The sequence below is a fragment of the Harpia harpyja genome, chromosome 2, assembly GCF_026419915.1.
Source record: "Harpia harpyja isolate bHarHar1 chromosome 2, bHarHar1 primary haplotype, whole genome shotgun sequence".
Taxonomy (NCBI): domain Eukaryota; kingdom Metazoa; phylum Chordata; class Aves; order Accipitriformes; family Accipitridae; genus Harpia; species Harpia harpyja.
Window position 1 is genome coordinate 80,473,518 of NC_068941.1, and position 13,530 is coordinate 80,487,047.

The 13,530-nt window shown below is 44.5% G+C and overlaps 1 protein-coding gene and 1 long non-coding RNA gene across 4 annotated transcripts; both read right to left on the minus strand.

Annotated features, from left to right (window-relative positions):
* Positions 1 to 4,381: 4,381 nt before the first annotated feature.
* On the minus strand, positions 4,382 to 8,135 carry LOC128138916 (uncharacterized). Its single transcript, XR_008234184.1, has 2 exons — positions 7,607 to 8,135; positions 4,382 to 7,259 (listed from the first exon to the last, which is right to left on the minus strand). It is a non-coding gene; the product is annotated as an uncharacterized LOC128138916 (long non-coding RNA).
* A 94-nt stretch (positions 8,136 to 8,229) lies between these two features.
* LOC128138915 (E3 ubiquitin-protein ligase RNF4-like) lies at positions 8,230 to 13,530 on the minus strand. 3 transcript variants are annotated; one of them, XM_052780641.1, is made up of 4 exons: positions 13,023 to 13,530; positions 12,425 to 12,545; positions 11,385 to 11,464; positions 8,230 to 9,015 (listed from the first exon to the last, which is right to left on the minus strand). In XM_052780641.1, exons 1-4 carry the CDS (start codon positions 13,029 to 13,031, stop codon positions 8,980 to 8,982), a joined length of 246 nt encoding a protein of 81 aa, XP_052636601.1. In that variant the 5' UTR covers positions 13,032 to 13,530; the 3' UTR covers positions 8,230 to 8,979. The 3 variants fall into 3 exon arrangements, 2 of the variants coding, with proteins under 2 accessions (XP_052636601.1, XP_052636602.1); XM_052780642.1 differs by having other exon boundaries at positions 8,230 to 8,935; positions 13,023 to 13,529; XR_008234183.1 differs by lacking the exon at positions 8,230 to 9,015 and adding an exon at positions 9,798 to 11,052 and having other exon boundaries at positions 13,023 to 13,528.

Sequence of the window (13,530 nt, forward strand, 5' to 3'; positions counted from 1 at the left end):
GGAGCTGGGCAGAGGTGGTAGGAGGCCCCCAAACAAGGCAGATGACAACTAATTTTGAAAGAGAAAGCATTACAAATTAGCAGGGAAAGTATTTTCTTTAATAGAAGTGGTAAAGTGGTTATAAAGTCTAGGAAACAAGCCTGCAAGACAACTTGCATTTTACTGCACAAAAGACCAAAGGCCTTAACAGACAACTCAGTGTCCAATGACGGATCCTACAGAAATCTTTGTTCCAAATCCATCTTAAAAAACCCATCACCTCTTGACACACAGCTGCTCGTTGATCCAGGGGTCTGAAACCATCTAGAATTCCCTGCCCCCAAATGTTTTTAACAAGTCTGACAGCACAGAAGCCCTGGCAAGCCTTAAAACTAGTGAAGTAATGTAATCCAAAGATAAGTCTTACTAGAAGGCCTATCCCACTGCGGTCAAACAAAAGAAGGCGGCAAGGCAGAGATGCACTTGCTCCCGATACCGACCTCGCCCTACACTGCAAAGACCAGCACACAGCCCTTCAGAGAGAGGGCACAGCCAGGAATAGGCCAAAGATGCTCCCTGGGCTGTGACAAGGCAAACCTCGGCGGACACGTGGGAAGACAGGCACACGCAGCAACATCCACTGCTTTTTGCGACAAAGCCGCTTGACTGCTTGAGTCCTCTGTGGTCCCGAACAATCTGGAAGATTTAGCTCACTGCTCTTGTCACAGTTCTGCATAATTACATCAGCTGAAAAGGCGCAAATTCCTGCAGATGGTAGAGGCCCTTGTCTACTCTGTGTAGACCATGGACATCGTTGTCCCAGAAAAGGGATGGTAAGGGGCCACTGTCAAGGTGTAGGCATCTTGTTATGGCCTCAAAGACAAAATGAAACAATGCCAAATGCCAGAGTTCTGGAGTTGGGGCTTTCCAGGCAATTAGTCTTCTCTAAACAAGAGTTGTAGGGACTTCAGGCAAGACCTGACAAGAGCACCAATGACCACAGAAACACATCATCTAAAAGCATAAAATAAAATCTCTCCCCTGGCTCCCCCCCTCCCCCCCCTTTTTTCTTTTTGCCTGTGTCAGTAGAAAGATCAAAACTAATTAGCAGGCTATTAACCTGTTCTCAGATTAAGAAACACTGAGACCATGCAGTGGGATGGAATGGTACTGGCAATCATAACCTTGAGTTAAAGGAAGCCTGACTGATATTTTTCCTCCTAAACTTCCTGTATTTCTTCAGTCACAAATCTTCAAGCCCAGAGATATATTTACGCACAGTTCAAAGCAACGCAATACGCCACTCGTCAATTTTCTCCCATTTTTTCATTTTAAAAGTCGCACTGGATTGCAAAGGCTAAAGGAGGGCTAAAGAAAACATTGGACCAATGCTTGTTGAAGATGGTCACCTGACTGATAGAGATGAAGACAAAGCGGAGGCATTGGATACTTTTTCTTCGTCTCAGTCTTTAATAATACTGATAGACGTTCAGCTGCCTAGTCCTCTGAGTCGGAGGACCACGAGTGCAGGAGCAGTGACTTTCTATTTGTGGACACCGACACTGTAAGGGACCGGCTGTATCACCTGAATGTTCACGAGTCCCCGGGGCCTGATGGGATTCATCCCAGAGCACTGAAGGAGCTAGCGGATGTTACGGCAGGACCCCTCTCGATCATCTGCCAAAGGTCTTGGGAGGCTGGGGAGGTCCCCGCTGACTGGAAGCTAGCCAGTGTTATTATTCCAAACTCAAAAAGGGCATGAGGGAAGCCCCAGGGAACTACAGACCTGTTAGTCTAACCTCGGTTCCTGGAAAAATTATGGAGAAGATGATACCTGAGTAGGATTGAAAGGCATTTAAAGAACAATGCAGTCATCAGGCACAGTCAACACGGGTTCACAAAGGGAAGGTCCTATTTAACCAATCTGATATTCTTCCATGATAAGGTCACCCGCCTCGTGGATGAAGGGAAGGGAAGGCAGCGGATGTAGTTTCCTGGATTTTAGTAAGGCTTTTGATACCATCCCTCACAGCGTCCTTCTGGACAAGTTGTCCAGCTGTGGGATGAGCAGGTTCATGGTGCGCTGGGTGAAGCACTGGCTGAAGGGCAGAGCACAGAGGGTTGTAGTGAATGGGGCTACATCTGGCTGGTGACCGGTCACCAGCGGTGTTCCTCGGGGCTCAATCCTAGGGCCGGTTCCGGTAAAGGTATTTATCAACGATCTGGGTGCGGGAGTTGAACGCACCATTAGCAAGTTTGCTGATGACACCAAGCTGGGAGGTGCTGTTGACCCTCTTGAGGGACAAGAGGCCTTGCAGAGGGATCTACTTAGATTGGAGCACTGGGCTATGATTAATGGGATGAAATTTAGCAAGTCCAGCAGAAATGCTGGGTTGTGCACCGAGGATGGAGTAACGCCGAGGGGCACAAGTCTAAATGGGGAGAGGAGTGGCTGGAGAGCAGCCCTGCAGAAAGGGATCTGGGGGTGCTGGCCGACAGCAGCGTGCCCCGGCAGCCGAGAGGGCAAACCCCATCCTGGGGTGCATCAAACACCGTATATATAACCAGCCGCTCAAAAGAGGCGATTGTCCCGCTGTATTCAGCGTTGGTGCGGCCTCACCTCGAGTACCGCGTGCTGCTGTGGGCTCCACAATTTAAGAAGGATGCGAAGGTCCTTGAATGCGTCCCAAAAAGAGCAACAAAGCTGGTGAAAGGGCTGGAAGGAATGTGCTGTGAGGAGCGGCCGAGGACACCGAGTTTGTCTAGTTTGCAGAAAAGGAGGCTGAGGGGCGACCTCCTTGCTCTCTGCAGCTTCCTGAGGAGGGGACGTGGAGAGGGAGGTGCTGAGCTCTTCTCCCTGGGATCCAGGGACAGGACGCCTGGGAATGGCTCAAAGCTGCACGAGGGCAGGTCGAGACTGGACATCAGGCAGCGTTTCTTTACCGAGAGGGTGGTCAAACCCTGGAACAGGCTTCCTGGAGAGGTGGCCGATGCCCCGAGCCGGTCAGTGTTTAAGAGGCATTTGGACAAGGCCCTTCACAACATGCTTTAACTTTTGGTCAGCCCTGAAGTGGTCAGGCAGTTGGACTACATGATCGCTGTAGGTCCCTTCCAACTGAAAATATTCTAAAATTTAAGTCAACATCCCCTTTTTTTTTTTTACTTAGACTGCCTATTATGTACCAGGCTCAACACAGAACCCCCTCCCCCAATATGATCCTTATCAGGTTTGATGAATTCATTTACCTGTGTAGTTACTCAAGAGGTTTTCTCACAAATGTGAGCAAATTGCCTTATGTTCTCACCTGGGACGTAGAAGACTAAGGCTCAGAGTTTGCTCCCTACCACAGAACACTGGGAACTGACTTTCAGCCTCCTGCTTCCTCAGCACAGGACTCGCCTAGGCAACCACTTCTGTAACATTCCGTGTCCAGGTAATGTGAATTCTCTTTGCACACCCATTTTGAACTACTGCAAAACAGTAGGTAGCCCCCTTCCTTCCAGAAAGTAAAGCTGTTTCCCAGCATAGCCAGAACTAGGGCAGAGAGGGTAGGGAAGAACAGCGCAACCAGAAGATGCAGAAAGGCGTCAGTCTGCCACAAACAATGATCAGCAGAAAACATACACACTTAATAAAGAGTGTTGTTAGCAGCAACATAATCCCGAAGAATACATCTACTCACACAGCAGCTGTTCAGAGCCCTCATAAAACACTTATTCTAAGACCGACTGAATAAATAAGATTTCAGGTAGACCTCTGATGCAGTGCATTTGCATAGGGAAACAATCCTGGTGAACATGCTGCTTAAGTTGCTTATACATACGTACCTAAATGGCCTGCCTGAACAGAAACTTTCTTTCCCTTCTCCTTAATGTCGAGAAACTTCATTAAAAATGAGCAAGAAAGGCAAGTAAGAGGGAAAAGAGAGGAACTTCACGGCAACAGCACCTATTTGGAGAAGAGATAAAATAAGCTTGCTTTATAGCGTCTTTCAAAGCACTACGTGCCTGGTCCTCTCCTCAGCATTCCTCCTCGCCCTCTCTCCAGCACGGTGCTTCGTACACGACACGTGCATGCAACAGGCAACATGAGCTTCGTCAACAACTTAACAGCAAGGAGATAACCCAACACCCTGCCATCCTTTAAAGCGAGCCCTCTCTGTCGCTGGCTCCCGGGCTCCCCCCACCCACGAGCCCACCTCTGCACCCCCCGCTCGCCCAGTCTCGAGCAGGACTGCACCCTGTCACCCCCTCATCACTCCTGTCCCAGGCAGCACTGCTCTCCTTTCCCCCATACAACGCACAATGGCCAAAAGAACTAAAAGGTTTGGGCATTTGGGATTTCCCGCCCCCCACCCCAGACCAATTAATACAGTGCAATTAAAAGAACGAGCGCTTCTGATTGATCAAGTCGACAGTTTTATTTCCACCTGTTAAAAGAACTGTTTGCCTACCAGCAGAGTCCAACATAGATGGGACAGACAGACATGAATACAATTAAATACAGGAAAAATTGAACTATATACAACAAGACATACATTTACATAATGAAGAAACCTTTATATTATCTATCACTTCTTGCCAATGTAAGACATCAGTGGAACTCAAATATATTGGGGTTTCATTTTTTCTTCTTCCCCCAAAAAGAGCATGTAATGCAATTTAGTATTTTTCCATGTACGGAGACCGAAAATTCATTTTGAGATGCACAAAATTTGTGGCACTTCACAGGGTACACAAAAGCTAAAAACTTCTTTGTTAAATATTATATAGTTTGTGATACCTAAATTTCAATTAGATCTATTTATTGAGACACAAACTATAGAGTGATATTTACACGGAGGGAGTTGTGCAAAGTCATTTTAGGCTATGGCTAGTACACTGTGAAAGATGCACGAATACGTGACCCGCCCTTATGCCCAGAGGTAATCCCTTAAACCCTCTTTTTACTGTCCCTCTGGCACAGTAGCCACCCAAGGAAAACTGGCCAGACTTTTGTTTTGTTGGGTTTTTTTTTCTTTTCTTCTCTGTTAAGCTACAGGGAGAAAGCTGTTTCTGTGGCCCTTGAGTAACTTGACAGTTTTAACGTTGGGCTGCTTCTCTTCATGCAATTAATGCTTTAAACAATCTTTACAATTGTTTCATCAATTATCTGCTTCTTGGGACACCAATGCCAGCCGCTGTTCTCACCGCACTGCCCTAAGACTGCTGTCGTCCTTGCTTGTAGTTTATATTACCAATGGGAGCACACAGTAACTAAACACGTGTCACTTTTTAGCAGTTACCATACTGCCACGATGCAGAAACTGCATATTCCTGATAACGGCGCTGAACCAAAGCTATTCCAAACCAGGGTGGGGAAGGTACTGCATTTCTTAAGCCAGCCTTTATGGAACAAAACTCTGTAGTACTACATCCAGAAACAGCCCTAAACATCCTAATGAAAAACATCTTTACGTTTGGGTTGCAATCTTCAATACAGAACTTGAGACACCTAATTAGAAGAGCTGCTTTAATTAAAGGCTTCCTACAGACCCCCAGGACAGGTTAGCAAAGACACATCAGGTATCAATGTTAACTGAACACATCCTACAGTTGTGCTGCACCGCAGCACAGGATGGTGCTTCTAATGGTTTTCATAATCAACCAACTGCCAGAAGTTGTCCGAGTTTCATTTTGGACTTTTTCATAGATGTAGCTACTGCAGATGTGGATCATAAAGTACTGGTTTTAATCATCTCATCTACATTTAATTACTGTAATCCTGTTTGTATCAGCTCATCGGGGGTTCCACATCAGCTTGCAGATTTTAGCTATAACAGGTTTAAAGCAGACATTTATAACTCACTCCTGGGGGGGGGGGGGGGGCGGGAAGTGACTGGATAACAGTGCATAAACCTGTGTATTCCTGCCTTCCTTAAATAGAGGAATTCTCTCACCCTGGACAGGTATCCGAGTTGTCGTCTTTTCTAAAAACACTTTTAAAGAAAGCTGGACAACCCTCAGGGCAAAGAGAGATTAAACTTCTCTCTCAAAAAGCTACCAAGTCAAGATTGCTACCAAACACATCTTTTAAAGCCTCCACTGCCTAAATCTGCGGCAACACAATTATTTAATTTTTAATCCAATGCACCAGGCTAAAACCAGTCATGTGTCAACAACTGAAGAGAACAGCCAAGTGAACGCGCTGAACTTGAAGCATTACGCTGGGTACGCTTGATACAGTAAGAAGATCTGTGGGTAGTTTGGTATTCAGCTGACAAGAGGACAGCATACAGTTTGCTGCTTATTCATCACTAGCAAGCCTTAGAGAAGACTACATTCTCCTTAGTGATCAGGAGAGCACGCTATAGAACAGTAGTGAACCCAAGAGACCATCTCATCACCTCGGAAAATAAATTCAGTGTTGTGATTCAAATACAGGAATTCTTGGCAGTTAAAACATTCAAAGAAGCAATTTCACATTGTACACGTTGCAATTTGTCTACACACTTTAGATCTCATGGAGTTCATAAAGACATCTACATGTTCAAGCCTTCTGCTTAAAACACCTGATTGCTGGTTAACAGCAGGTTACTTTATTGCATGACCTTGGCTGTCAATTTAATATGGATTTATGATAAAACGAGCCATCGTTACAACTTATTCCACTTGGGCAAAGATGGTATGGCAGAAAGCAATGTAGTCATGAGCTTCTCACAGGATAAAAACAAAAGTGTAATGAAATGGCAAATTGGTCATCTGTGTTTTGAAAGGTAACTATTCCATACCTGTATGCGACAGTGGGAATAATTTAAAGAGTAAGAAATAACAAAATATTCAGACCCCTCTTATTTAAGCATTAAAAAAAGTAGAAGGAAATGGATTAGCTGCTTCCTTTCTGATACAGGCTGCTGGTCTACTTTAGAGACAGTCACAAATTTAACATTATAACCAGGGACCTAACAAGAAGCAGCTTGGACCATAAAAAAAAGCTGTCTATATACATACAAGTTATTCTCCAAAACCCAAAAAGAATCAGTTTTATTTGGATGTGTGGACAACCTGCTGCTCTTTAAATCTTCAGAGCACTGAAAACACGACATTTTCCCCCAAAATCCTGTTGAGTCTGTCCTGAGAAAGAGAAGGACTCATATATAAATGGGATGATACTGTCTGTGAGTGAGTTTCTTCCTGCAGGTTGGGCAAGAGTTGGCGTTCCTAAGGGAATCACGGAGGCACTGGCTGCAGAAGACATGGCCGCATTTAGTTGACACAATCAGTCGTCCGCTTTGCACAATCTGGAAGAAAAGAAGCCACAACAGGTATTTGGGGTAAAGAATTCAGCTTTGCTGGTCTACTGGCACCAGGCTAATCGGACTTGGAGTATCTGGAAACGCTACGCGACTACTTGAATAACAAGGAACCCAAAGATCTTCCAGTGCCATCTTGGAAAGTGTTTCGCCCTCTACGTACACCACTAAGAAATGACTTTGGGTTACAAGCTAGTTTCACCGGCAAACCAAGGCCTGTACTTCAAGCCAGCTGTCTGTAGCCTCCCACATAACCCAACAGAGTTTCACAGCTCACCCTCTGCCCCGTTCTCCCTTCGACAAAAAAGAAACAATGACAACATGTGGATCCTTACCTCTGAGTAGCCATCCATGCAAATCGGACAGCTAACGGTACCAGACGGCCTTGCGGTAGAGAGAACAAAACCAGAAAGAACACGCATCCATTAATTTCACCGTGCACTGAGGGTTACCAATACATAAAACGTCATGTAACCATCCGACTGCACAGACCAGCCGTGATGCATTTCATCTGAAGATCCCTGCGTACCTTTACCTCTCTCAAGCTGTTGCATTTATTAAGCAGTTAGGGTCTCCCTTACCTAAAGGAAACAGCGTCTAGGTTTTCATTAGGGGAGGATGCAGTCAGTCACCCTGCTCTGTTATTAGAAATAACAGCACTCTATAGCGCTGTGCAGTATATGTATGGCAGTCTTCCTCTTCCACAGGACATAAACAAGAGTTTTGTAACAAAAGCATCTAGCTGTCCTTTGGAAACTATTCATTCTAGAAGTGAAAGAGGTTCTCAGAAATTAAAACATCCCCTATTCTAATTTAGGGCAACATCCCAGCCCAGTGACATATGCATACCAGGAACTCCTTCCTTATAAAATGTGTGATTGTATGAAGCATATCGTCAGACTGTTTGGCTGTGTCTTTTATGTATTGCAAGCATTTCAGCGTATCTCAAGCCGTACTGTAAGATACATTAGATAAGGATTTCACAAACAACTGAACAAAAGTTTGTTTGGGGTTTTGGGGGGTTCTCTTCTAGAAATGCAATTCTATTTTAGGTCTGAAGTTTTTGCATAGTAATCAAAGAGAACCCAGAAGCTTGGAAGAAATCGGTTTCTACTGTATATCAAAAATTAGATTTTAGAAAGACACTTTATCTTTCACATACACATCATCGTCTCTGGGTTCATCTTCATCATCGCTAATCAGGACACAGATATGGAACCTTGGCTGGCCTCTTAGTCTGCGATCTCTCCTTTCTCGTTGATTCTCTGTAAGTTAAATTTGGTGAGTTAGCTAGATTATAAAGTATATAGCCCTGGAACTATCCTTGAAATGCGTGATTATAAACAGTCTGTAACTTTGCCTTTAGTTACTTCACTGCAATACAGGCTAAAAAAGCCTTTCAACATTTTCTTATTCAAAGCAGGTATTCCAGTGCTAATTAAAATTATCATCAACTTTGGGCTTACAGAAATTCTGAATTTGGAAAATAAGAAAACATATTTTGAGCAGCTTTGATCTATTCTATTTCAGATACTTTCTACAAGCTCCGACAGTGACCATCAAACACAGATTGGATCCGTTCTCCGAGACGCTGGCCAGCCAGATACTTTAGCACTGTGCTTTGTCTTTTGGTAAATGCAGTTTCAATCCATGCTGCCCAGGTTCTTTGGAAAAGACAAAAATAAAATTTAAGTTTAGGCCAATTACATTACAAATTGTAAAACGTCAACTTACCTTCAACAATCTTGCATCAACATATGTGGGAAGGGAGAGAAAAGAAAATACAATTAGACTTTGGCGTGCACCTCTAGCGTTACATACAAACACCAGACAAGCTAAGCAATTACAACGAAACAAGCTAAGAAGGGTGGGATATCACTCTCTTATTTTGATGAAGAATGTTCGAAGTAGTAGTAAATTAGCTGCTGCTCTGAAAATAAGGAAGGGGTTGCTTCTGGTTCTGCTCACACTGCTGCAAAGGGATAGAAATGGAGGCAGCCTACGAACCACCTGAACACCCTTCTCCCTGCTCCCCAGTTTCAGGACCCTAATGCGATTTAGGCTGGAGGACATTCTTTCCCTCTCCCTCCCCCAAACAGGCCAGTTCAGGTGTGATAGCCATTAACACTTCATATTAGATTAACAGCTGCTGGAGAAAAAAATCCCCAACCCAAACCCACTATTGTCTTTGCTGGAACTAGAGCTGGGGCAATGCGGACGATGTTGCAAAGTCTGAGGCCGTTCCCTTGCAAAGGGCTCAGGAACAATCCCAGCAGGAGATACTCCCGTGCTATTCCTGCCGCTTGTTTCAGGTTTGCACGGCAGCAGTGGCATCCCAGAACTGAGGTTATAAACTACACTGTGGACTGGATCGAATACTATTCCAGCTTTAAAAATAGCAGTAAAAAAAGCAGGTTTTTTAAAGACTTCTTGGAGTAATAAACTTGTGGTTTAACCCCAGCCAGCAACTAAGCACCACACAGCCGCTCGCTCACTCACTCCCACTCAACCCAGTGGGATGGGGGAGAGAATGGGGGGGGGGGGGAAGTAAAACTCGAGGGATAAGAACAGTTGAATAGAACAGAAAGGAAGAAACTAGTAACGATAACACTAATAAAATGACAATAGCAATACTAAAAGGATTAGAATATACAGGTGACGCACAGTGCAATTGCTCACCACCCACCAACCGATGACCAGTTAGTTCCCAAGCAGCAATCCCTCCCAGCCCCACTCCCCCCAGTTTATATACTGGGCATGATGTCACATGGTATGGAATACCCCTTTGGCCAGCTGGGGTCAGCTGCCCTGGCTGTGTCCCCTCCCAACTTCTTGTGCCCCTCCAGCCTTCTCGCTGGCTGGGCATCAGAAGCTGAAAAATCCCTGACATTAGTCTAAACACTACTTAGCAACAACTGAAAACGTCAGTGTGTTATCAACATTCTTCTCACAGTGAACCCAAAACATAGCACTATACCAGCTACTAGAAAGAAAATTAACTCTATCCCAGCCAAAACCAGAACTAGTTTGTACCACGGCCAGCTACAGTTGCGCTTGGCATCTCTCCGACAGGAGTACCTTCAACTGACATTGCAGCTAAACACTTCATATTTCTGAAGTCACAGACTAACTGTTACCTCCTTTGCTTTTTATTTAAGTCATTCGCCTGTATCTTTGATACAGCTATCATAGCTTCAGCTTGAAAGTGCATCTCCTTATGTTACAGTAGCCATCACTGGTATGTATTCTCCCCAAGTTCTGGAGCAGCAAGCTATTTTAGATTACTCTGCCACTATCGGGAAGTGATACTCCTAGATGTTGACGCATTCATAGGCCCATTTGGGGTTGAACGGGAACTCTGTCTAAAGTGGCAAATCAAAGCCGCGTTTTAACCCTTTAAGTCAGGCTACTTACTGAGATGCCAGAAGACAAGCCCAGACGATGACTTTTTGAATACCTAAGGCCTCGGTAAACTATGACCCAAACCCAAACCTTGTAAGGATTAAGTTTTACTTCTGCATTCATGACATCCGCTGCCTTTTACTGTACGCGTCTTCAAATAGAGGTCAAATACGCATTTCAACAGAATTCTTCCATGCCTTAGCATTCGGCCTTCCAGATTCCTCAAGCTTCGTACTTCTCCGCAGGATTCTTCATCGACATTCACGACTGCGCCATGACGAGTATACCAGACTTCCTCTGATCCTTAGACTAACACTTAGTGAACGAGGGGTCTACATCCTTAGAGAATGTCATACTTGAAATGCGTTTATCACCACGTCTACGCAACGAAAAGGCATCGGATCACCTCTAGACTGCTTAAACTGGTTACAGTTTTTGTATAGACATTTAAGCAGCAATTCTTCAAGAAAAGTACCCATGCACATTCACAACAGTCTGGGAAAACACGGCGGTATTGCAGTGCCCAGGAAGGGCTTTGCTAAGCTCCAGCTCCAGAGCAGCTTCTCTGTTGACCTGTAACGCATGGCTTTCATGCCATTGCAAGTCAACTCCAAACTTAAACCTTATCCTTGAAGTCAGATTCTATCAGGGAGCACAACACAAACCTAACGTGACCACAAGATTTAGATAAGTGCGCTATTCACTACTTACCACAACAGAATCATTGTGAGTTGGATCAACGACTACAGGATCAGAAGATTCACATGTGAGATCTACTACTTCCTCACCAGCTTAAAAACAGAACATTAGAGACAAGATCAGAGATGGAAGAGGAGTAAAATTGCCTGCCACTATATGTAAGAGGCTGAGGTATGATTCAACCTTGCCCTATCCCTCTCCTCTGCAGCAACACAGCCAACATTTCACTCAAGCTTTGCCCTCAGGAGTCCACACAGGGCATTACCACGCTGCCTTCTGCAAGCTGCAATGCAAGAGGAACAGCGGCTCAGCTCCTCATACAGTTCTGTTGTATGACAACAGCTTGCAGGAGGTACACAGCAACAGATTACTCACCTAACATTGGAGAATGTTTATCACACAGAATAAAACACATGTAGGATATAATAATTTTACAGCACCTTGCTGTAAATGTTCCTGTCTCATGTCTCTTCCAACCTTTCATAGTCAAATGCACAGCAAAAACTGGAAAAGACCTATAATTGCCTGGAGGCCAACAATTACTTCTAATCTTTCCTAGGATTTCAGGTGGCAATTTAAATCTCTATTTAGGAGGTCAAGGAGGCTTTTGAAGTTCTGGTACTTTTTCCAAAAAAGGACTGACCAAGTACTGCCTCTCCCTTGAGGGACAAGGCACAACTAACAACAAACTTCTCGTTATCTTCTTAAAACTTGGGAGTTCCCAAACTTAGTTTGCCACTGTCTCTAGCGGCAGCTGCAGTGACTCGCAGCTCGTCAGACTAGACACTCGCATGTTTGACCTGCACTCGAGTACCTTTCCCACACAACTCATGTATCACCAGTGCTGAATGTATCGCATCTCAGTAACAAACTACAACAGCTCTCAGTAGGCTTGTTGTTTACAAGTGCCATACTAGATGCTTTTTAAAAGAAGAGCTTTCCCTTCCTCCGCAGTAAAGGGCCTAGAAACAGGAAAAAAACCCACACGTTAAGTGGGACCCCAACCCTCCAGAAGCAATTTGTGTTCTTACCAAGTTGAAAAGAAAGCTTACCACTTTCTTCAAGTTCTGCTGGCTCTGCTTCTGAAGCCGTTCCTGTGGTTGAAGCCATCAACCTGTTTCGTTTCCGAGCTTGCCTAGAATTAACTGCTCTTCCACGGCGCTTTCGTTGAGTCTAAGGGAGAGCAAAGCCTTAGCACCTTCTTTAAGAGGAATATTAATGTGGCCCTCGCCTTTGCAGCACCGGCAAAAGCACACGGGGATACACAAAACCCTCCCCAGAAAGGCTGTCATATGCATCAAATGGTGGTATGGGTCACCCCTACACGAACGCATCACATCAAGGAATAAGACATCACCCCAGACCTCTCACCAGCTGGGTCACAAAGCAAAAACATATCGTGAGGGTTTGCAACTGAGAAGACTAGTTCACAATTATATCAGGTTTCTGCTCACATTGTAAGCATTTCTGAACTACTGCTAGCACCTAGAGAGATTAAAAGTCTTAAGTATCACAGAACATGAAGTTACATGAGGTTTTTATATGCTTATGTTCCAGCATGTTTACCACAAACTCTTAACAACATTTACAGAGGTACCATAAGCAACAGGTTTTAAGAATCAGGTTTGCATCAAGTAGTAAAATACTTACTGTGCTCATGGCGTTTCTTGATCTAAAACCACAGAAAGAGAGGTACAAGTACCAAAAAATTAATTGCAAGGAAGCTGCAAGTAGCAACTCCTTATATTCCTTTAGGTAGCACACTGCTAAAAGAGTCCAGATTTCTCAGGGTCTGAGAACGATGTTCTTCCAACCCTGTAAGAAAAGAAAAGAGATTAGCCCTGTGTAATGCTTGTTCTCTCAAATACACCCCCTCTCCAAGATTCCCATTCCTGAGTCACCAGTTTCTGTCCAAAGCTAGAGGAGAAGTCCCAGAGTTTGGTCATTGAGCCTCGGACACCTACAGCTGGGCCTGAAGCCCCAGTCATTCTTGCCCATCTCCTAAGCTAAACACCAGAATAAGCTTGTTAGTTAGCGGACTAGAAAAATATTAAGGAATCCCAATTCAGTTGAACTGAAAGCAACGGATGGACTCTCGAGGCAGTGTTTGTGTGGTACTGAACTCTTAAAGCTTGGTCATGGTAAAATTATCAGGTGT